Raw genomic sequence first — 24,832 nt, 5'->3', positions numbered from 1 at the left:
GCTCGATGTGTTCCCTACACGGCCTTGGACCCATAAACCGTGTTTTGGTGTCCCGGTTCGAGCATGTTGTTTGAAAAAAAAATGTTTTTATTTTATTTTTTTTGTTTTAAATTGATTTTCTTTGTGTGTGTTTTCATATTGTTTTAATGTGTTGATATAAAAAATAAATTTTGAAAAATAAAAATTTTATTTTGATGCATTTATAAGTGAAAAACACTTTTAAAAACAACTGCTACCATAATATCAAGCGAAAAACACTTTCGAGTTCTTTATCATCTTAACGAGAAGCAATGGATAAAACATGAAGTAAAATTCTTTGGTTTTTGAGATTAAGGATTTGTTTATTTTTGTTGTGCAATCTGTGTTTTGCTTCAATTATAGATTTAAAAGTGTTTGATTAATCAGTACACATCGTACTTTTATTCCAAACTCTCCCTATTAAAAAAAAATATAATTTAAGATTTTTTTTATATACATTTTAACTACAAAAACAACCCTAATATCAAACACATACTAAAAAAATCCAAACTCCTGTGGAGATAAGAAATATAATTGTGACCACATATCCATTGATTCAACATATTTGGGTCAGGGCATAGTTGCAAATTGATGATATATATGCATGACCGATGCACAATTGCTGCTACTTACTGTATTTAATTAGAACAATATTAATTAGGATGACAATCCAGCAGAAAGCAGCGACAAAATCTTAATAGTTATGATCATTCTTTAATGAGTTGCAATTCGACTGATATTAAATGTTCTTTTTATTTAAAAATCTCAAGTAAAAACCTCTGTTTTATATATATATATATATATATATATATATAAAGTTTATATTTTTTTTTCTTTTTAATTATTGATAAGCATGCGTGAGGTTACTTGTGCGAGGCGCTGTGCAGCCTTAACTTAATTAAAAGCTCGACTTCCAAAAAATGAGAGGTGGGAGATGGGTTCCGTGGAGTCCAGAAACCATCCCAACCCCCAATTAATTCCTGCTCTTCTGGTTCGGCTACGTTCGATCACACTGATAACAATGTGCTTTGGACAGGTTTTTTTTTTTTTTTTTTAAGGTGATAGTAGATATTCATTGATTTTATTTTTTGATATTTTTAATTTATTAAATAAAAAATTTGTTAATTAATAAAAAAATTAAAATAATTAATATATATTTGAAGTGTGAATATATAGATTAAATGATAAACATTATTCATGTCATATTGTATTAAAAAAATCTAAATAAAAAAATTAAAATAATTAATATATATTTGAAGTGTGAATATATAGATTAAATGATAAACATTATTCATGTCATATTGTATTAAAAAAATCTAAATATTCTACAAATTTATTTATATAATATAAATATATATTTCGAGTTAGGTTGAGATGAGTTTTAGAACGAGTTTGATAATATTTATACCTTACTCATTATTCACCAAGTTCAAAAAATTCGTACTCATTTGGGTCGGGTCAGTATCCATCGGATTCAGATTGAATTTTCATCCCTAGTTATAACCTGATTTTTAAAGTGTTTTTTCATGCTTTTCTAGGTATTTTTTTTATGAATTTAATTTTCTAATGTCAATGATTTTAAAAACAATATGAAAAGAATACTTTTAAAAAGTATCGTACACCACAATATTAAACACATTTAAAAGAGTTTTGAGTGTTTTATTTTTGTTGAAAAACATAAATGAATTTTATCATGAAGACTTTGTTTTTAGTATTCTATTTTATTTATTTATTTATTTTTGAATAATTATTTTTAATTTTTGTTTGTTCTGGCTCATTAGACATTGTTTAGTAGTTTCTTTTATTATTGGACTATGTTAGTTGATTATTAATTTAAGTCCATTAGCTTGCAATCCAAGAAAGGTCCATTATATTAAGTTAAATGAGACCATAACATGTTTTTTTTTTAGCTGTAAACTTGAGCAATAAGTTAAAAAATAAACACGAGTTTTTTTTTTGTTTATCTATAGAAAAACAATTTTTCTTTGTACGGACAAGTTAATTTTTTAGCCTAGATTAAATTAAGTTTTATCAAACTTAATTTTTAATTTTCCACTAAAAACTAAGGTTGTAGATCGAAAAGTAAATTTTAGTTAATTCAGGCTAATCTTTCAAATTTTTTTTGTTATATTATTATTTTTTTAAAAAATAAAAAATCACTAGCCCGCCCGAACTAGACTACAATCCAGCAGGTACTAGGGATGAAAAGATGATTTAGGGTTGACTTCCGTTCTCGGCTACCAAGCTAGGATTGGCAGCTGGGATCGGTATGAGAATTTTGGTGGGTGTCATGCTTTCCATTCCCACATAAGCAACTTCTATCTATAACTCAAGAGCTCTCGACTGAGTAGCAAACGTTGCTTTCCATTCTCTAATCTGTTTAAAAAACAAAAACCATATTATGTTTTTGTTTCTGCGGTAGATTTTAGGGTTAAGATTTTAAAAAAAAAATCACTTTTAATGTTGTTGAAATTAATATTATAAATTAAATGACAAAAAAAAGATATAGTATTTTCTTATTTTGCATAGCAATTTTAATACATTAGAATAATATATTTTAACTTAAATAATTAACCAATTTACGAGAACACAGAGGAAAGGGATGGAGAAGGGGTAACCTAATATTTGAGGAAGGAACAAAAGAGGATGACACCAACAAAACGACGGGGTAGGGAGAACAAGAGCCTGGAGAAGGTGACACAGAGAGGATGGGAAAAATGAGGAGGTATTTTTATAACTATAAAAAACAAAGGTTTTTTTTTTTATTTTTATTTTTTGATCTGGAGAGGAGTTGTTAAAGAAGATTGCAACTCAGTAAAAAACATCAAACAAGTGCTTTTTGTAAAGCACTTTCAATAAGTTCTACGTTCACAAAGCCGTGTTTTGATATTAACCAAACATGTTTTTATGGTTTGCTTTAAAAACAGAAACTATCACATAAACAAACATATTATAAATAAAAAAATAAATTAATATGTCTGATCAATTTTTTTAGCTCATTTTAAGGATGAAATCTTCTTCATTCACTAAATTCATCTTCTTGAAACAAATTCATTTACATCAAGTTTGTTATTTTAAGGGCTAGAACATAACTAACCAATCACTTTTTTTTTTTCACTGTTTTTTTTGACAATTTTCTTTCTCTTTTTCCTCAACATTCAAGGACTAAAACATGATAAAAAGAATGTTTTGAAAGGAAACATAAAAATTAAAAATAACAAGTGTATAATTCAAAACTTGAGGAACATGATTGATTTTTCCCGCATTTTTTGTAAAAACAACTGTATTTGTATCGTGATCCTTACTTTTTTATTTTATAATAAATTTAAATTGTATTTTATATATATACAAAATTAGTTTATAGTTAAAACACTCTACATCATATATGAGCGAGTGAATATAAATAAAAACAGATATTAACACACAAAAAGGATGAAATTAAAAGGGAATTAAGTATAATGACCAATTTGTAAAGAACTAAGGATTTTGGGACCAAGAAGGAAAAAACTAGCTATGAAGAGAATAAACAAGGCTACAGTAAATCTCCATGATATTAACACATGAAACCATGAGAATATAATTTGAAAGTATGAGATTATTTTAGTTCATAGCATAGTTATTAAACCTGATCCGGGGTTGACCCGGCTAAGGGGCTGGGTTCTGGATTTCATGGGTCAACCCGAAAAAATTAAAAAATATTAAAGTTTTAATATTTTATATGAAAAAATTAGTGTAAATATATGTTATACATATTGTAAAAAATAAAGTTTAAAAGAATATTTAAAAAAAAAATTTATCCCACATTGAAAAGATATAATGTTAAGCTTTTAAGTTGAAGTATTTAAATCAAAAAAGTTTTTTATCCCACATTGAAAACACATAACTTTTTTTCTTGAAAACATAGAATATATATAATAATAGGTTTCAAATCCCACATTGAAAAAACATAACTTCTTTAATGGGAACATAGAGTATATATACGAAAGGGTTTCAAATCCCACATCGAGAAGATACTATGTTATCCTTTTAAGTTGAAATATTTAAACCAAAAGGTTTTTTATCCCACATTGAAAAAACATGATTTTTTTCTTGGAAACATGGAGTATATATACTAATGGGTTTCAAATCCCACATTGAAAAAACATAACTTTTTTCATGGGAACATAGAGTATATATACAAAAGGGTTTCAAATCTCACATTGAAAAGATACTATGTTATTCTTTTTAAGTTGAAATATTTAAACCAAAAGGTTTTTTATCCAACATTAAAAAAATATAATGTCTTTCTTGGGAACATAGAATATATATATTAATAGGTTTCATATCCCACATTTGGAAGAAAAAAACCGGGTCTCGTCCGGGTTCGCTCGGGTCATGGGTCGACCCGCCGGGTCGCCCGGGTTTGGCTGGGCTATTGCCACAGCCAGTCTTTTATTAAACCCAAACCGGTCTAGCCACCGGGTCCATGATTAACTCGCCAAGCCGGGTCAGGTTTAATAACTCTGGGTACTGGTGTTGATGTTAATATATATTTCAAAGCCGCCTGACTTGGGCACCACCTTTTTTTCTTAATTTTTATTTATTTATTATTAAAATCTCTTATCTGTTTTTTTTCTGATTTGAGAAAATCAATCATTAACATGAGGTTCTCCACAAACTTATATAATCTATCAAATAAGTCTAATTCTATAATCTATCAAATAAATTGAAGTAATCATTCTATAAGAGTGTTTAAAAATACGAGCCAACCTGTATTTTTAAAAAAATTTAAAAAATATTTTTTTTAAAAAAAATGAACTTTTTTTATATATTTTGAATCATTTTGATGCATTAATTTTAAAAATAATTTTTAAAAAATAAAAAATATTATTTTAATATATTTTAGACACTCCCAAATAGGCTTTATATCTATCATGCTTGCCTCCATAAATAATATTACCAAAACACATAAAATATTATTTTCTACACACATAACCATCCATATTTTATGCTCTGAACAGCAAAAAATGTGGCAAATCAAGGTTCATTACCAGAACCTCAGAGATCACATGCACACAGGTGAGGGAAAAAATAAGAATCACTAACCAATGCTCGAAACTATTCAATTTCCATTAGCCCCATCAACTGCATAGAGGCAAATCAACGTTCAGATTCACCACACTGCTTACTGTTTATATATTAACATCTCTCAAGATCAATTATGGTCATCATTCCCACGTTAGTAAAATAATCTTTGCTTTAAGAATTTAATTTGTATTTATTCGCCTGATTATAAATATTATTGTCTATGCTCTCACATTTTGTCAACTTAGCATAGTCATTTCATCACACGTATATTATTTGGCTCATATACTGAGCGCTCTGACTAGCACGACGGAGGAAAGGAAAGCATCCAGAAGAATTTCCAATAGTTGGCAATGCATCTGGCAAGTAAGATCTTACAGCCGAGACTTTGCTTGGTCCACCGGAGAACTCTGCAACAAAACAGAGCAAACATCATTTGAGATCCAGTATTGATTCGCAAGTACAGCCATGCAATCAGCTAAAAATGTTGTAGTTGGTTAGCAAATGGGCACTTGCTTTCATTGAGCCACGACACAGCTGACTTGTCGAGAGCAATTTATAGTCGTGTAAAAGATCCATCGAGAGTACAAACTTGTTGCTTGGTTTTTATTTGTTTCAGTTATTAAAAATAAGCCTGCTTCTGAACTGGCGGGTATGGTTTCAGAAATGTTGGGAGAGAAATATGTTATAATTCAGGTATAATTCATCTGGCATGAAGGTGTTTCTACAGCATAAGTTCTCAGCAACGAGTCCTAGGCAATCTTAAGGGCAAAACAGATGATAAACCAATGCATGATATGTTATAATTCATGTACTCGTCGTACTTTCTAATCATGTAATATGGCATTTTTCACAAATTCAGGTCTCTTACCAGAGGAGCACCCTTTGCAGCTCGTTCAGCCAAGAAGGCACAGGGCTTAAAGAATTCTCCATATGTCTTTGACCATTCCTCCAATCTTGAATAAATGTACTTGGATCCAAGAGAATCAGCCCAGAACATAATCCCCCCCCTGATCCAAATAAAACAAATTGATTAAAGCAAGAGCCTAGAATATGGAAAGAAACCCTTTCACTCTGTAAAAAACCAAACCTGTAAGGTGGAAAACCCATTCCCATTAGAGACGAAATGTCAAGGTCTGCAGCTTTGACTGCAATTCCTTCGGCAAAGACTCGGCAGGCTTCATTCACCACTGGGAAAAATATCATCTCTACAATGTCCTTCTCTGGCAATTTTGCAAGCTGTAACAAAAAGATTAATGACCCAGAATGAACAATAGATAGATCCACGAGCATATGCTTTTTGTTATTTGAGGTTAGGATCCATAAAGGTAGAACGAGAAAGACAACTAAAACTACAAGCAGTAAGTGAGAAAAGGAGAGATAATACCTTGGGGTCATTGGCAACACCAGAAATGTTTCTTGCTTTCTCAATGTATTTCCTTAATTCAGGATCTGGCTTAGCTTTACGCCTATCATCATACAAATAGAATCCTTTACGAGTAGTTTCACCTGTAATTTACAAGGTAATTATGGAATTGCTTCAGAGACAAACAGTCATTTAGAAAATCCTATTAAAAAGTCAATACATGCTTCTAAACTTCTGCAGCTAAAGTTTTACATTCTATTCATGTTTCATCTGGAGGAAACTAATTGATTAACCAGGTAGGAAACATACCAGCTCTCTTATCCTCTTGCATTAGTGGGATAAGCATTGATTTATAGGTTCTCTCAGGGAAATTCACAACAAATTGCGTGCCAGTTGCAATTGCAACACCAAACCCAACCAGGTCAACCAACCTGCATGAACAAGTGAAAGAATTAGAGGTCAAAATGTGAAAAATTATAAATTATACATTTTATGAAGCAATACCAAGATGAACTGAAATATATTTTCTCCAGCAACAAGGGAAAAATGGTTACGTTTTCCCAACAAATTAGTTACCTGAAAGGGCCCATTGGCATTCCAAATTTGGTGATCACCTTATCGATCTGATAAAGATCTGCTCCATGTTCAACAAGTAAAAGAGCAGCTTGGGTGTATGGAAAGAACATCCTGTTGACAGCAAAGCCTGTGCAATTTCCAACCACAACTGGAGTCTTCCTGATTTTCTTCCCAACATCTAGCAAATCCACAATTACCTGAGGAGATGTCTGCTTGGTACGAACAATTTCCAAAAGTGGCATAACATGAGCCGGACTGAATCAGAAGCACAAAGGATTGGTTAAGCCAAAAACAAAAGGTCAGAACACAGTTCATTAACAAATCATAGAAGATAGCTCTACACCAGATATTACCTAAAGAAATGGGCTCCAATAATCCTATCTTGTGACTTGGTCTGCTTTCCAATCAAGTTCAAGTCAATAGTGGAGGTGTTACTGGCAAGTATACAATGAGGTGGGCAATATTTTTCTAGATCAGAAAAAATTTGTTGCTTCAAAGAAACATTTTCAATCACAGCCTGTGTCAAGCATCAAGAACAAATAATCAAAATGAAGTTGTTTAATTTCAGGATATAAAATTCAATGGCACCAAAAGAGAGTTAAATCAAATGAACAAGTATACCTCTATGACCATGTCCACGTCTTTAAAGCTTTCATAATCAAGGGCGCCCTTGAGAAGAGACATGGTTTTTTCAAACTTTTCTTGTGTCATTCTTCCTTTCTTGACACGACTTTGGAGATTGGCTGCATGAAAAAAGAATAGCTTGTCACAACCATAAAACTTCATTAAGTAAAACCAAAGGAGAGCTAGGTTACAAGATGACAAAATTAAAAGTGGATCTCAAGCCCCACCTCTGACTCTACCAATTCCAGCCTGCAAGAATTGGTTATTTACTTCTTTCAGGATCACTGGATAATTACTGAGAACTAATGCTGTTGCTATCCCTGAACCCATCAATCCTCCACCAAGCACAGCAACCTTCTTCACTCGTCTAGGTACCAAGCCCAGATCAGTAATTCCTGGAACCTGTTCAAAATCAAGAGCTGCTCAAGATTTTGAAGTGAAAGCATGTGGAGTGTTAAAGTGCCCAGACCAAACTTGAACAACAGACAAATATCTTCCACAAATTCAGATTCCAGAGAGTCACATTACTTGTATTGAGAGCTTTAAAAATTCAATTGCACCAATTTCTTTTCACATCAATTCTTGAGAAAACTAACTTTGGTGCACACTCAAAGAAAGAACTTATTAACAAGAAACCAAACCTATCTATTGAAACTCATGGCTTCAATCAGAATGAATGAACCTACTTGTTTACTTCAAGGATTAAAAAGAGCATCCACAAAACACTTTACAACAAGATGACTTAGCAAACTTGACCATGTATATCTTGCTAGAATATCAATGGTGGCAAAACCATATTAATATAGCTGGTAGAAGCCATATTATATCTACTGAAAATTGCAGATGAATAACCAACAATTCCACGAGTAAAATTGCACTAGCACCTTGGTTGTTCCTCGCTGAGCAAAGAAGATGTGGATCAAGCTCTTGCAGGTGTCAGAACGCACAAGTTCATGGAAACTTTCAAGCTCCTGCCAACATCAGACAACTTATCACGTGGTTTAACTGGCTATAATTAGAGGCACAAGAAAAAAAAATGAGGACCAGTAAGGGACCTTGTAGAGTCCATCACGCGGACCAGAAACTATGCCGTGTTCAATAACATCAATGCAAACTATAGGATGTGTTAGATTGGGGGCTCGTTTCCGGACTTGTTCTCTTGCAAACTTGAATATTTCCCTTGCCTCACCAAGGGAATCTAATTTTTCGGTCTTGTAAAGACTAGCAATCCATGGTCTCCTACGCTCCAAGATATCCAGGGCCCACTGACGTGCAGTGCTTACCAACTCATTTGGTGAAACAACAGCATCCACAAGACCCAGAGCATGAGCTTCCTCACCTTTAACTGGTTTTGATGTCTATGAGCAGGGAGGGGAGGGGAGGATTAGTTAGATATTATACAGTTGTGAAACTATAGAAATCACATGGATCAAGCAACTAGAAGACCTAGCTACAACATACCAGCATCATTTCAAGGGCCTTTGAGATACCTACAAGACGTGGAAGTCTCTGTGTTCCTGAGCCAATCAGATACATGAGATTGGAAGTAAGAAAAGAAATCCCTTTTTTGAGGAAAATGAGTCCAATCAATAACCATGTGTGAAATCCAAGAAGTATACTGTATCTTTCTTAAAGGAAGAATTGACAGCAAATAGGCAAACACTAGTTCATTTGCTCTACTCCGCCGCAGGCCAAACCACTTTTTTAAAAATATAAAATAAATAAAAAACATTAAGAGCGCAAGGCTTTTTTTTTTGCAATGCTATTAAACCCATGCAAGAAGATCAATCTTTTAAAGCCCTTAACTTGGATCTTTGCCTATAGCAAGCTTCCAATTAAACTATATAAGAACAAATTTAATGTAAATTGGTTTATTTAATAGGTTTAAAGGAAACTTGGATGACCCTTTTTTATTTTTAAAAAATAATGTTAAACAATAAAATCAGGAAAAAAAACAATAAGGTAAAAAATAAAAAAGGATGTCAAGCCAAGTAAACTTTTCAAACCCGTAATCCGGGTTATTAGATCGGAAATACCACACATGGAAAAGCAGTGAAACTCAATTCCTAGCAAATCTAATCTTGAATGATGAATCATTACTATTATAATTATTGTTATTGTTATTATTATCATTACTACTACTATCACTATCATTACATCCATCACTATTACTATTATTATCAATAAGTAATATTTTCATCATCATTATTAGTAGTATTATTATCGTGATCACTATCACTATCACTATCATTATTACCATTATTATTATCATTATCATTATTATTGTTAATAATATTGTTATAACTATTATCATTACTACCACCACTAATATTACCATTATTTTTTTTCTTATCACTATAATCATTATTATTATTACAGTTATAACCACCAGTACTATTATTATAACAAACAATTACTACTGTTATTATTATTGTTAATCGTATTATTATTAGTATCGTTATTATTGTTACAATTATTAGCACTATTATTAGCACCACCACTATTATTATTATTATTACCACGACTATTATTATTAGTATCGTTATTATTGTTAATCGTATTATTATTAGTATCGTTATTATTGTTACAATCGTTATCATTATTGATATCATAACCACTACAACCATCATAATAAAATATTATTATTATTATTATTATTATTATTATTATTATAAACTATTATTATCACCACTATTATCACTATTATTATCACAATTAGTAGTATTATTACTATCATTATCATTATTACAATCCTACTAATATTATCATTTGTTATTATTATTACCACCACTATTATTATTACCATTGCCATTACTATTAATAGTGTTATTACTATTACTATCACAATTATTACTGTTGTTGTTATTATTATTATTATTATTATTATTATTATTATCACAATTATTATTATCATTGCAACTATTATTGTCATAAAAAACTACTACTATTACTATAATTATTATCAACATTATTATTGGTTTCGTCATTGCTATTACTATTAATACTATCACCATAATAATAATAATAATAAACTATTATTATTACCACCATTATTAACATTATCATCACTATTAGCAGCATTATTAATAATATTGTTAGTATCATTATCATTATTACTATCACTGTTGTTATTATTACAACTACTACAATTACCATTATTATTGTTGTTATTGGAATAACAAAAACCATAAACTTGATTTGAAGGATAAAATTAAAAACCATAAAAACTTTGATAAAAGGGCAAAGAAAACAAATAAGAAATCAAAAGAAGAAGGACCAAACAAACTGAAATAAATATTATTACTATTGAAAAAAAATAATAAATTTGATTTGAATGATAAAATTAAAAACTATAAAAAAAGAGTCAAGGAAAAAAATCAAAAATCAAAAGTAAAAGAACCGAATAAAAAAATATCATATACACAAATTAGAATTGAAGTGAAGGACTAAATTGAAAACAAATAAAACTTTAACAAAAAAGAAATGACTGAAATAAAAAAAATCAAAACTAAAAGGATGGATTCTGAAACACCAACAAAAATCAGGGACGAATTTAGTTTTATGGGGGTAGGAGAGAGAAATAATAATTAAAAAAAACAGAGAGAAAGGGCCACCGACGATAAACCAACAATAGCTTTTTCAACAAAAAAATAATAATTAAATGCTAAATTACTTTATCACCCCTAACAAACCCAACAATTACAAAAAAAAAAACAATATGAAAATACAAATATACCCTCTATGACAATGGCTTAAAATTTTTAACTTCAAGGTTAAATTTGTAATTTTACTGTATATCAAAATGTGAAATGCCTGAAAAGACCTTTGACCAGAGTTAAATGATTTTTTGCTTTTAAGAGTAGCAAAGTCATTTTACCGTGCATAAACATGATAAAAAGATAATAAAACCCCTGAACAATTATCAAATGACAAATTTACAAACCATTTTACCCCTAAAAAGGCAACATTCTGAGAGTTTTTTCAAGGGCAAGATCATCATTTTATTATTACAATCCACAATAAACAAAGGCATATCTACAATGAACACATTTTAGCTTTTCTTTTAATTAAAACAATTACAATAAACACCAAAGAATGCAACCATTATTCCTATAATCTTAATTAAAGGATATGAGGAGTTTCTTCCTTCAATTTTGCGTTTACAACTGTTAATCAACAAGTTCTTTAACAGGTTTTACTCACTTAGAATGATAAAAGATGAGCTAAATGAGCTACTTGTACACAAACCCTCCTCTTCTTTTTTTTTTTGCATATTTAACGACAAAAATAAATGACAAGTCTATGATGTAAGAGACAAAATTTCTGATTTAGTTTTTGTGAATAGTCATTAGGCTCTCATATCATGACCATGGAAATCATTTTTTGGGTCATTTGCCTCAACAAGATGGAAACCAAACACTGTCCCTTCCAATGAGAATATCATATCACGAGCCACATTATCTCAATTTCATGGCTACCATGTCTTCACACACCATATCATCTTAACTGACTTTCACCTTGTCCTCCATCAAAACTACTTCTCACTCTCGAAATCATCACTGATTTATCACTATTTGTCTAGAAAGTAAATGATTTCAACATTCTTATTTCCCTACTACATGTTGTCTTTAAACACCTGCTGTTAGATTTTACAAGAATGAACATCCTTATGCTGAAATTTGTCATTTAACTTTTGAAATTTGCCAAGGTGTCATGTCATGCAGATTTTACAACTTTCAAAAGCAATTACTCACTCTATATACTCATCAATTCTAATTTAGTGAGCACTATGCTTTACTATCCCTTCCACCTGATACATTACCAATGCAAGAAAAAAAAAGGTCATCTATAGATTTTCCTTACCAGTTACCATCTTGATCAAAATAACCAAATTGCAAACCACCGACCATTACAGGAAAGTGCAAACGACAATGCAGAAATTTTAATTTTATTGAAATTACAAAGAGCACATTGAGATGTCAGAAACAGAAAAAGGCTGTCAATCTGGGGACCTTCAAAAAACAAGAAATGTAAACATCTCGCTGACATACCTCCAAAACCAGGAATTAAGCCAAGTTGAAGTTCAGGTAGGCCTAATTGAGCAGTAGAGGTTGAGATACGTGCATGGCATGCCTGACATAGCAAGTATATCAGATAATCTGAAGAAATCAATTATAAAGTGATACAATTAAGAATATATAGCAAGACATACCATTGCAACCTCTAGTCCCCCACCTAAGGCAAGGCCATCAATTGCAGCAACCGAAGGCTTTTTCGCAGCTGGAAAGCAAAGCAACTATTCAAATAGCTGAAATATGTCGATGAAACTTCTGTTGAGGACATTTAAGCCATCAGGAATGAAGAAGGATAAACAAAAGAGTACCTTCTACAGTATCACTGAGAATCTCCACGGATATAAAACCAGGCTTCGGTTCATTCGCTGAGAAAACATAACGGGGACTTTATTGGAGTTACAGGTAAGAATATCTTAGAGCATGAGAAATATAAAATACTGAACATACATTTTCCCCCTTGAACTCCTCCAAATGAAGAAATATCAAAGCCACCAGAGAACTTGCCCTTTGCACCTGCATCATTAACATGAGATGTTAGCTTGGCATCTCACATTCTCATTCAGTTCTGATGCTTGGAAATGTCATGCAAACTCCTTGAAATTTTTATGAATAATCTCTAAATATTTAAATAGCTACCTGTAATAACAATCGCCTTCACATCATCTCTTCTTAAAGCTTGCTCGAAACTGTCCTTCAAGCTGTACAACACTGGACAGAAAGCAATAGGGATAAGTTCCATATTTGATCACTATCATTGAAGAACATCGTTTAATTGAAAAATAAGTAACTGCAGCATCAAGCAAGTCTAGATTATGCGAATTGTATCACAAATTTGAGTAGAATAAGAATACACCTGGAACCCGAAAGGAATTTTCAAATGCTTCCAATCATTAGCTTAAACCAGAACCAAGTTAACAGACTTGTAGCATTACACAAATCACGTAAATATTTTTCAAAGCGAGATAATAAACCTCGAGGATAGTCTCCTAATTCTTTGAAAAAACAATCATAACACCAAGATTATGATGATAGAGGCCCTTTACCCCATAAAAGATGCAGCATGCCATCCTAAATTGTCAAATTACACACCAACTTGTTAAAATTATCTTTTATTTATACTGGTAAACAGAAGTTAAAATGCGAAATGATAAATCAAATGGACCAAGTAGTAAACAGAATCCAGTTTCCTGAAACAAAAACAACCACCAATTCATAAAAAAAGAAAATCTTAATCCTACACATAAAAATTAGCCCACCACCCAATCATAAAACAAGAAATCAAGATTGAAAATCAAAAGGGTCCACATAAAACGAACTAAATATACAAGATCTAACTTAATTCGAACCAAATAAAGAAAAAAAAAGAAGAAGAGCGAGTGATACCGTCAAAAGAGAGCGAATTAACAGGAGGATTGATGATGGTGATTAAAGCCACCCCATCAGCTCCAACTTCAATTGTGGTTCTTCCCTTAGTCCTGCTTCCTTCCATTCTCTCCTTCTGAGATCTTCTCAATCTTGTTTTCTCTTTTCCTGTGAGTCTTAACGAGGTTCGGTGTCGTGTCTTAAAACAGAGAGAGCGACGTTGGCACGTTGCAGCGGTTTCAAGTTAGAAAGAAACTTATAGCAAGCGGGCAATCTTGTTTTTGGTTGCGTCTATCCAAACTCCAATCCCTTAGCTTCACTTGCGTTTCTTTAGGCAGTGAACGTACCTGCCAGTTATTATTATTTTTTATTTTTGTCATCCTTGTATAAATTAGTCCAGCCACGTGTGGTAATACCATTAAAAAAACACCAGTGGAATCCACTGCGGAACGTGCTTCCACGCGCTTTACTTGCGCGTCATGGACATGGGGGGCTTGCTACTATTTCTTTAATGTTATTTTCATTCTCGAAGTTCTAAATATCCTAACGATCGTGTCATGCCACGAATGCAGCCAGATTGGATATTCTAGACGCCCAAGTTTGGAGTTCGTCGATGATTCCGAAGCTCACGCATTTCTATGCCATTTGCTTTGATTTGTGCAGGCACTTGACCCGGCCTTAATATCGACCTTTCTTTTGTTGTCCTTTACAACTACTTCGATTTACACCTACATATTTTATTTATTTTACTTGTCCCTTTGACCCGTATTCTATAGCGATTCATAAATTTTTTTTAAAATAAAAAACTTATATATAAAAATTATTTTGATATATAATTTTACATAAAAAAATTATAACTATAAATTAAAAATTTTATCTAAACATCTAATAATTGTTTATGTATTAGATAAAAAAAATTATTAACAATAATTAAAAGAGAAACTGAAAAAATTAAAAAATAGATATACATCAAGATATTTAATCTCACAAAATGATACATTTATCATTTTGTGTCTACCAAACTTGTTTATTAAAATCAATAAAATATAATAAAAACACATGTGAAACCAAATGAATAAAATAGAAGGAAAAAAAATGCATGGCCAAATATATTAGAAATATTATTTCAAAATAATTATTTTTCTTCCAAAACAAAACTTATCTATATAAAGTAAAATACAAAATAAAATACAAAACCTATAAAAATTAAATACAAAACGAAACAATTTTTTTTTTAAAAAAACTTTTATAAAAAAAAGGCTTGCAAAACATATGGTCTAAGTAATAAGACCAAGACAAATCGATAGAAAAGAAATTGAAAGTAACTACAAAACCAGATTTAAAAAAAAATAATAATATAGAATAATAAAATCATAAAAGAAAATGAGGAAAAAAGGATTTCTAGCCTATTAACTCTTAAAACTTGTGACTCGTGTCATTAGATCGGAAGCATGACAAGTGAAAAAACCATGAAGCTCAATCCTGAACAAATCAAACACTGAAGGATGTAATAGGAAAAAAACCAACCACATAAAAAATTGTGATTAAAAGAATGAGGGTGAAAACTGAAATAAAAAATAAATTTGAGGGCATCAAAAAAATTTAAATTGAAGGGTTAAATTGAAAAGAATAAAACTTTAACAAAAAGAAAAGGAAATCAAAAGAATGAGGGCTAAATGGAAAAAAAATAAGACAACATAGACTTTGATTGAATGATTAAATTGAAAACCAATAAAACTTTAACAAAAAAACCAAAGGTGAAAATGAGGAATCAAAAGAATAAGGAATAGATTGGAAAAAAATATATGACAAATTGTAATTTAAGGACTAATTGAAAACATAAAAAAACTTTTCTAAAAGGGCCAAGGACAATAATAAGCAATAAAAAGCATAAGGACTAAAATGAAAAAATAAAATAAAGAGGACATATATGTGCTTTCTTTGGAAGAGAGAGAGAGAGAGAAAAAGGAAAAAAAATGACTACTGACAACAAACGATCCATCAATCGTCGTCAGGCGCCACACCAGGAGGAAAAGGACGTAGAGGTGCTTTTAAGGACATGGCGGAAGGTAGGGTTTTGATACCGGGTGGCGTTGCATGTGCTGACCAAAGGGCGTGGACACCACCCACACACCAATAACTTTGACGAATTAAAAGGCCGATGTAAAATTACTAAAATACCCTCATTACCCTGGAAATAAAAAATAAACCAATGTGAAAGGACCAAAACATCCCTACATGCTTAACTTATCTTTTGTCTTTTCTAAGGGTAAAAATATATTTTAATTGTAGCCTAAGAAGGGAAAAACAAAAAAATCTCTTAGTCAATAGCTCAAGTATTGTTTTTAACCTTGGGCGTAAATAAGTATTTTTACTGTTTTAAAGTTTATGAAAAGAAAAAAAAAAACCCTTGGTTAACAATTCTAAATTTTGTTGACCTTTGGGGTAGAAGAGTATTTTTATTGTATAAAAAAATTGAAAAAACTATCATACCCCCGTTTAATCTTTTAATAACCCATATGCATATGAAAACGACCAAAATACCTCCATAACTAAAGCTTTTATTTTTTTCAACTAAAGGGCAAAAGAGTAATTTCACTATAGCAATCCACAATATAATGTGTCTATGACTATAGTGAAAAACTCATGCCCTATAATTTTCTACTTAATTTGATTTTTATTTTTAATTTTTGGACCAATTTTCTGGTATTGAAATTAATGATTCTCAACTCGATGAATATCAATTCGATGGATGATAAATAAGATATGGATATTCTCAAAGTTAACCTAAAACTTGATCTAAACATTACTCGAGATATGCACATTTATATCATATACATATATTATGAACAAAACTAAAAGATTTGGGGTAAATTCATGGTGTTTTGTATTATTCATTAAGACATAAAACAAAGTGGATTGCATTGTAAAAACAATGAATTTTTAATACCTGAAATTTCCTTTTAATCCCTATATTATTTTTTTTACTTTCATGTATTTAGTTCATGTAGTTTTGGTGTTTATATTTCAGTTCTCAATCTTTATTTTCATCACGTTTTAGTTCATAAATTATGAGAAAGTCATCAAAAAAAAAAGAGGAGAGAAAAAGAATTTGGTCAACCACCTTCCAATAGACGATCTTGGTTTTTTTTTTACAAAATTGTGTTCAATAAAGGTGGTTTTGCTCTTTAATCATGCAAAAAACATATATAGATTGGAGCTCGTAAAGTTTTTTAAGTTTGATTTTATTTTCAATTTTTAGAGTGATTGGAGGAGGGTGTTCTTAGGTTGGAAAATGGGATGTTAAAGTTTTAAGGATTTTTTTTTTGTATTTTCATGTCAAAATAAGTTAAAAAATTGGTGTTAGGGCTCCGAAAACTCGACCCTAATTTTCAAGCCACTAAAGATGGTCGTTGTTGTAGGAGATGATCGGTCATCAATTATAATTTTTCATGCTGAAAGGATGATGAATTGTGCGCTTAATTGTTTTTTTTTTTTAAATAAAAATGTCAAGCATGCGAGCCTGGCTTTCTAAAACGCGTAGGTTTTCCTTTTTAGAGGCTAGGTGAGCGGGGCTAGCTTCCTTGGCATAGAAACACTTTTTTATTTAAAATAATTTCCTCTTTAAATTAATAATTATAATGTTATTTAAAGAATTATCTGATTATGCCATATACGCATAATATGTAACAAGTTGTCGCATGGGACATCACGACAAACTATATTTAAAACGGGTAAAAATAGAAAACATAGTCGTCATATAATTTTATGGTAATTAGAAACCTTAACTAGTCTTTAAAGGTTCTGCAAAAGGGGTTGCTTATGTTAAATGAAAGGTTAAACCCCAAAACATCCTACCACATTTTATCTAAGGTAAGTTGTTTCGTGTTTGTTTTTAATGATAAAAAGTATCTATTGTGCATGCATGATAAGATTTGCCTAAACTGGTATATATGTTTTGGTTATTTAAGGTATGATACTACTAAGATCTAGGGCAGTGATTTAAGACACGAGCTTGGTAACAAGACACACTCCTTACTTTTTGAATAAAGGCATTGGACCCAGAAGGATGGTTATTATTAATTGGCTTTGATCCATCGTTCTTGTTATATTCAAATTGGACCGGGAGGCCACCTCCTACTTTTAATGGGCTTATGTAAGATCATGTTGGTCCAACCTAAAATTATTTATCATGTCAAAAGTAAAAACATAAAATAGAACCATAAATGTAGGATCAATTTAATTACTCTCAAGGCAACATCCGAGGAAAAACCTTATTAGGATTTACAATAACTTAACCAATTTTAAGTTACGAGAAATGTTTCAACTATATAAGATTAAGGAAAATAAAAGTACATGAAAAATTGGTATTCAAATACAAAGTCAACTCGTTTACCTTTAATATAACATCTAAAAAAAACTAATTAGGATTTATGATTCTTAAAATGATTTAAGTTAGGAGAAAAATACAAATACACAAGGCAATAAATATACAAATACATGTTACATCAATATTTACAATACAAATTTGATTACCCTTAGTGCGACATTCAAGTTTCTCGGTAAACCTAAGTAGAATTTACAACTCTTGGGCAAACTTTGAGTTAAAGAAAGAAAAATTTATCGACATATCCAAATCAAAAGCAATAAGAACAAATTCACACATAGATAATTGATCATATACGAGAAAATATAAATTCACACATAGAAAATTAATCGCATGTGGGCAAATACATAAATCAACAGAACATCCAATGAATCATTTAAAACAAATACATCAATGTGTTGAGTTTGAAATCGACCTTTGAGAGTCGTTAGAGATGTCTAGAAGCTACTAAAACTGGCGCATTGAAGGTGTTATACTAGTGGCGCGTGCACTTCACACTCCATTACTAAAATCTATAAAAGGGTATGATCGACTTGGTTTTTAGGTGAAAACAATAGTGATCGCTACTAAGGTGTTTTAAGTACGATTTATGCTATTTCTAGGTAGATTCCGTAGCTTGTGGACTTATTGATTTTAATAGGTTTTGAGTTAAAAAAGGTTATGGTTTTAGGTTTTTTGAGAGGGGAAGGAAACTGTGATTTCGACTAATTGATGGTCGTTGGGTTCTAGCCATGTATGCTTGGCAGTGTTATTATGTGTCAAGGTAAAAAGGTTGTTGTGGTTTCAACTATTATGAAAGAGATGGAACTATAAGGTTGCTGCTAGTTTGAACGAAGATGGAGGTAGAGAACTAGGTAGCAATAAAGTTATCTATGACGGAAATGGAGGTTGTTGGTGACTAAGGTTTGGCTTGGCGAGAGATGACGGGCACTGAAGTATGATAGTGTCAATAACCTATTACGTCCAACCATTAAGCAAGCATTGAACTCAAGAAGAAGTAATAATTGAAGTAGAATTTTCCACGTGAGAAATAAACAGCAGGGGAGCAATTAAACAACTAGTAAAGAATAAAGCCACGTGCATAATTGGTTGTATTAGATGTTTGTTAATAATTGTCATAGTTGGTTAGGCAGTTAAAGGTTATAAGTTGTATATAAATATTGGTTTAGGAAATGTGAGCAGTAAGGAAAAAATCACTATTTTGATAGTTAATTCTGATATACCTCTTTTATCTCAATTTTCTTCTTTTCTCATCCTCAATCTTCTTTTTAAATCATTAATGTTAAGGAGTAAGCTTAATAATTTGGTATCATATAATCAATTCATGGCTAAAATGATGGAGAATAATAGGATCAAGAATTTGGAGGAACACAATATAAATGTGTATTAGCAAATACAACACTTATATGAGAAATTATATACAATGATAGAGGGAAAAAATGATCAATTAAACTCAAAATTGAATTCTATCATAACTTTATTTAAGGTATCGTCAAGAATAATAGAGGTTTGACAGAAAGGGAAGAGTTAACACATGTATTGATGGAACACTTCCTCATCATATAAACAATCAAAGGAGAAGAGGTATATGATGTTAGGAAATCCAAATAGGAGGTTACAACGTAACCTTGCCTAATGTAGAATTGTCAAGCCATAATGGAGAGAATCCAAAAGGTTGACTCAAGAAATATAGGAAATTCTTTAAGCTGAATTTCATTCTAGATCAATAATGGATGTAAATAGCTTTCTTATACTTGGAAGACAATGCAGAGGTGTGGTATGAAGGATTTTTTATTTGGATAAGAGGATCTAGTTGGTTAAGAAGAATTCAGTAAATAACTTTGTATGAGATTTGGTAGCAGAGAGGATGTGGTGAAGGAACTCAACAAACTAATGCAAGATAAAAATATGGAGAAATATGTGGAGAAATTTTTAGAATTGAAGTCCCTCATGAATGCTTTGAATCTAACATTACCTGAAGCTTATTACATTTCAAGTTTTTTTAGTGGATTGAAGGATGACGTAAGACCTATGCTAAAAATTATAAAACTTGCTACACTGATGTAAGTTTTTGAGCAGGCAAAATAACAAGATGAATGAAATTATACAGTAGTAAAAAGGGCCAAACTAGTGCTACCAAGAACAAATTTTTCTTTCGGAACAAGAAGAACATCATATAATATGTCAAAAAAACCTTTTATTCCTTCTAAGGTAAATTCCAAAGTAGGACCAAGACACATTGAGACTTTATATGATAAAAAAGGTGTTTGGGCCATTGTTTTAAATGTTGAGATAAGTTTGTACCTAGGCATCAATATAATATGAAGGGAACTCATATAATGGATGGGTTAAAAGATGAAAAGAAATGAATTCTTGAAAATAACAAAATGAGAGAGCTATGAGATTATGAGGTTAGATGAGAAAATAAATGAACACAGGTTATTATTGAATGCATTAGTTAGTAATTATACCCATAATACCATTAGGATAAAAAGTTGTTGTTAGGAAAATAGTTTAATTATTCTCATAGATAGTGGAAGCACTTATAATTTCATGGATGTTATAGTGGTTAAGGAGATTAAAGCTACTGTAGTTAAGACTACTGTGTTGGCAGTAACAATAGCAAATGGAAGTGTTATGAGATGTGATTCTCATTATCCAAAGCTAACTTGGTTTATGCAGGGTCATGAATTCCAAGCTGATTTAAGGGTATTGAAAATAGGTAGGTGTAATATTGTTCTTGATATGAATTGGTTAAAAGTGTACTCTCTTATCTTGTTTAATTTTATCAAGATGAAATTATCATTTAGAAAAAAAAAAAAGAATGATAGAATTAAAAGGAATGATTGAAGCTACTAAGTTATAAATGATTGGAGCTACCAAGCTACACAAAATGTTTAAAAGAGGCAGTTTGTGGGTTTATAGGTCAATTCTTTTTAATAAAAAAGGTTAATGAACCAATAATAGCTAAATAAGATGAAGAAGTCAAAACTTTTTTAGAAGAATTTGAGGAAACTTTTGCAAAATCTACACAGTCACCACTAGTTAGAACTTTAGATCATATAATTCCATTAATTCCTGGATTTAAACCCATAAACATCAAACTTTATAAGATCTCTTATATACACAAGGGAGAAATATAAAAATTGGTTAAGGAAATATTATAAAATGGAATCGTACAACAAAGTTGCAGCCCTTGTGCCTCTTCAGTTCTGTTAGTCAATAAGAAATGTTGTAACCCAATTTTGGCTCATTAGTTTTTAATTTAATTTTACGGGGTTTAAAATGAAAAATTAAAAGATCAGAGATTATTTTGATGAAAAGCATGATTTGTCATCTTGCGTGAAAACTAGGGACTACAATGTGCTTTTGTCATTCTATCATTATCTTCAAGATAATGATAGGTATCCGCTTTCAAATTTGATTCTTAATCAAATTCAATCTTCAAAGAAGAGAATGAGTTTGATTGAAACTTTGTTTCTACATGCGATTAGACTCTTGCACTATAAATATCGATCTCAGTGTATGCAAAAGGGGGACTGGAGAAAGAGGTATAACAAACTTTGAGGAGATTACAAAAAGAGAGGAAAAAAAACCCTGGAAGAGGGGGGGCTTGAGGTCGCCCCCTTCGAAAGCAAAAAGCTCTTTCCTCACGGTTGAAACCTTTCCCTGTCATCTTCTTCCCCAAATTCATGAGAGGAAGCAAGAAACTAAACAAAAAAAAACTGCCAAAAAACAGCCCGTTGCCGCAGCACTGTGTACCTCCTACACCTCTAGCAGCAGTGCAGCTGCAACCGTACGTCTCCTCCCTTGCATCAGTTGCCCATCCTACACCGGCAACATCTCTAGCAAACCATCCTCTCTGCATAACATCATCCCTGCCCCTCACGGCTGGCTCCCTATTCATGAGAAATACGACAACAAAGTTAATTCACGTTGACAACAACAAGACTCCATCATCAGCCATTAATAGTGTTATCTCCAACTGAGAGCTCCATCCTCAACATTGTTTGCAGCCAAGATTAGTAACAACAACAGCAACAGAGGGAACCCTTATTTCCTTTCCTCCTCGCCTAAAGCAACAACCACCGGCGTTAGCTATACCTCTGCACTTCCAACAACAACTTTCTCTTCTTAGTGGTGGCAGCACGAACTTCAGTGACTTGAGCGGCAACCACCGTGAGCAACAACAATTGTTTCTCCTTAATCATGGTTGCAGACATCCCTCCTCAACACTAGCAAGAACAAAACCAGAAGAGAGAGAGAGAGAGAGAGAGAGAGAGAGAGAGAGAGAGAACAAAAGACTAAAGGGAAAGACAGAACAGAGAAAAAGAGAGGAGGAAAGACAGAGGTGGTTTGTTCAAAGGTTGCCTGACCGCCAGCCTTCAACACCACCAGTATTGATGTCTTCATGCCAGCACTGTGTCTTCAACAAGTCCAGAATCGTAAACAATAGTAGCAACAGAGGATTTTCCTCCATCTCAGCCATAAACATCTCTTTTTCTCTTGGTCGAACGCCAGCCTCGAGCCGACAATAGCAGCACCCTATAAATTTCATTTAACAACAAGAGTTCTTCATCATCGCCTCGTGACCTCGTTTCCAGCAACTAAAGTCCCACACCAGGTAAGCTTCCTTCCCTGTTTTGCCAAATTAATTACCTTGCTACTGTAGTATGCATGCAACAGTGGCCATACCGGGTCACTGGTTTGGACCAGTGACCCGACCCCTTTTTTTAAGTTTCGAGATAGGGCTACATAAATAAAAAAAGAATAAAATAAATAGTTTTTGTTTCTTTTAATACAGAATTTTACAGATTTATTTACTGGCGCCAGAGTCAAGAATACCGTACTTTTTGGGTTGCGCTATATTTACCAACGCTAGAGTTGGAAATATTCATGGGCATTCATTCACTAACGCCAGAGTCAGGAATATTATAGGAAGACCATAAGAACATAACAAAAAACAAATCTTTAGCAGTTTAAGACAAAACCAGCAATGCAGCCTACCTTAGGTAGGACGCTTAAGGGGTGATAGTATCTTCCTTTTCGTGTAACTAGTCTCTTACCAAAGAATCTATGTTGACCAGTTAGGGTTTCTAATGACCATAATACTAGGTGGCGACTCCTTGAACTAGACATTTTCCCCTAAAATAATAAGATGCCATATATATGTTCTTTTTCCATTGAGATTAAATTAATTTTTAAAAGGTCGCTGCAATGTCCGGGTGTGACAAGAAAGATAACACCTGGAGATTCTATATAGATTACAAACAGCTTAACAATATGATCATCAAAAATAAATTTCTTGTTCCTCTAATTGATGATTTGTTGGTTGAATTACAAAGTTTATAGTTTTTCTCAAAATTCAACCTTAAATTAGGATACCATCAAGTAAGTATGAAATTAAGGATATAGAGAAGACTTCCTTCAAGACACACCATGATTATTATGAGTTTAAAGTAATGTCATTCGGCTTAACAAATATCCCTGCTACATTTCAGGCATTAATAAATACAGTGTTGAAACCTTTTCTAATGAGATTTGTGCTAGTATTTTTTGATGATATACTAGTTTATAACTCTTTATTAGACCTACACCTGCAACTCTTAGGGGCAATATTGAAGGCCTCAAGGAGAAACCAATTATTTATTAAAAGAACAATGTGTTAATTTTATGAATAAAAGGTTGAGTATTTGGGATACATCATTTCCTTAAATGGAGTTTTAATTGATCATAAAAAAAATTAAAGCAGTCAAGAGTTGGCCAACATCAAGTTCAATCAACGAATCAAAAGGGTTTTTGGGGTTGCTGGTTATTACAAGAAGTTTATAAGAAGTTTTAGAGTAATTAACAAAACATTAATTGAGCTATTGAAGAAAAAACAAGTTCAGATGGAATGAGAATGCATAGAAGGGTTTCGAAGAATTGAAGACTACCCTTGGTGAAGCTCTAGTTCTAGCTTTTATTGATTTCAATGTAACTTTTGAGTTAGAAATCGATGCTCGTGTTCATAGATTGTGAGTTGTTTTGTGTAAAAAAAGAAGACCCTCAACTTATTTTAGCAAAGCTTTGAGTCCAAAACATCTAGGATTGTCCATTTATGAAAAAGTATATGGCAATCCTAATGGCAGTGGATAGATGGAGGCACTACATTGAACATGATTAGTTTATTATTAAAACTAATCATGAAAGTTTGAAATTCTTGCTAGAACAAAGAATACACACTTCAATTCAAAAGAAAGGTTTAACCAAACTTCTATAATTGAGATATATGAGCCAATACATAAAAGGTAAAAAGAATACAACAATAAATATGTTGTTTAGAAAGGGTGAAGATAAAACCGATAAGACCGAAAGAAC

The 24,832-nt window shown here is 31.8% G+C and overlaps 1 protein-coding gene across 1 annotated transcript; it reads right to left on the bottom strand.

The window, feature by feature from the left end:
- Window positions 1-5,106: 5,106 nt before the first annotated feature.
- LOC7475903 (glyoxysomal fatty acid beta-oxidation multifunctional protein MFP-a) lies at window positions 5,107-14,357 on the bottom strand. Its single transcript, XM_002314341.4, has 18 exons — window positions 14,107-14,357; window positions 13,360-13,431; window positions 13,171-13,236; window positions 13,032-13,088; window positions 12,861-12,928; window positions 12,700-12,781; window positions 9,110-9,165; window positions 8,704-9,006; window positions 8,533-8,619; window positions 7,876-8,050; window positions 7,646-7,767; window positions 7,378-7,541; window positions 7,025-7,279; window positions 6,758-6,879; window positions 6,470-6,591; window positions 6,173-6,321; window positions 5,954-6,092; window positions 5,107-5,492 (listed from the first exon to the last, which is right to left on the bottom strand). The coding sequence occupies exons 1-18, from the start codon at window positions 14,210-14,212 to the stop codon at window positions 5,457-5,459; spliced, it is 2,181 nt and encodes a 726-aa protein (XP_002314377.1). The 5' UTR covers window positions 14,213-14,357; the 3' UTR covers window positions 5,107-5,456.
- Between the last annotated feature and the right edge of the window lie 10,475 nt (window positions 14,358-24,832).

This window comes from Populus trichocarpa, chromosome 10 (genome assembly GCF_000002775.5).
Source record: "Populus trichocarpa isolate Nisqually-1 chromosome 10, P.trichocarpa_v4.1, whole genome shotgun sequence".
Lineage (NCBI taxonomy): Eukaryota > Viridiplantae > Streptophyta > Magnoliopsida > Malpighiales > Salicaceae > Populus > Populus trichocarpa.
This window is presented reverse-complemented; position numbering and strand designations above follow the sequence as displayed.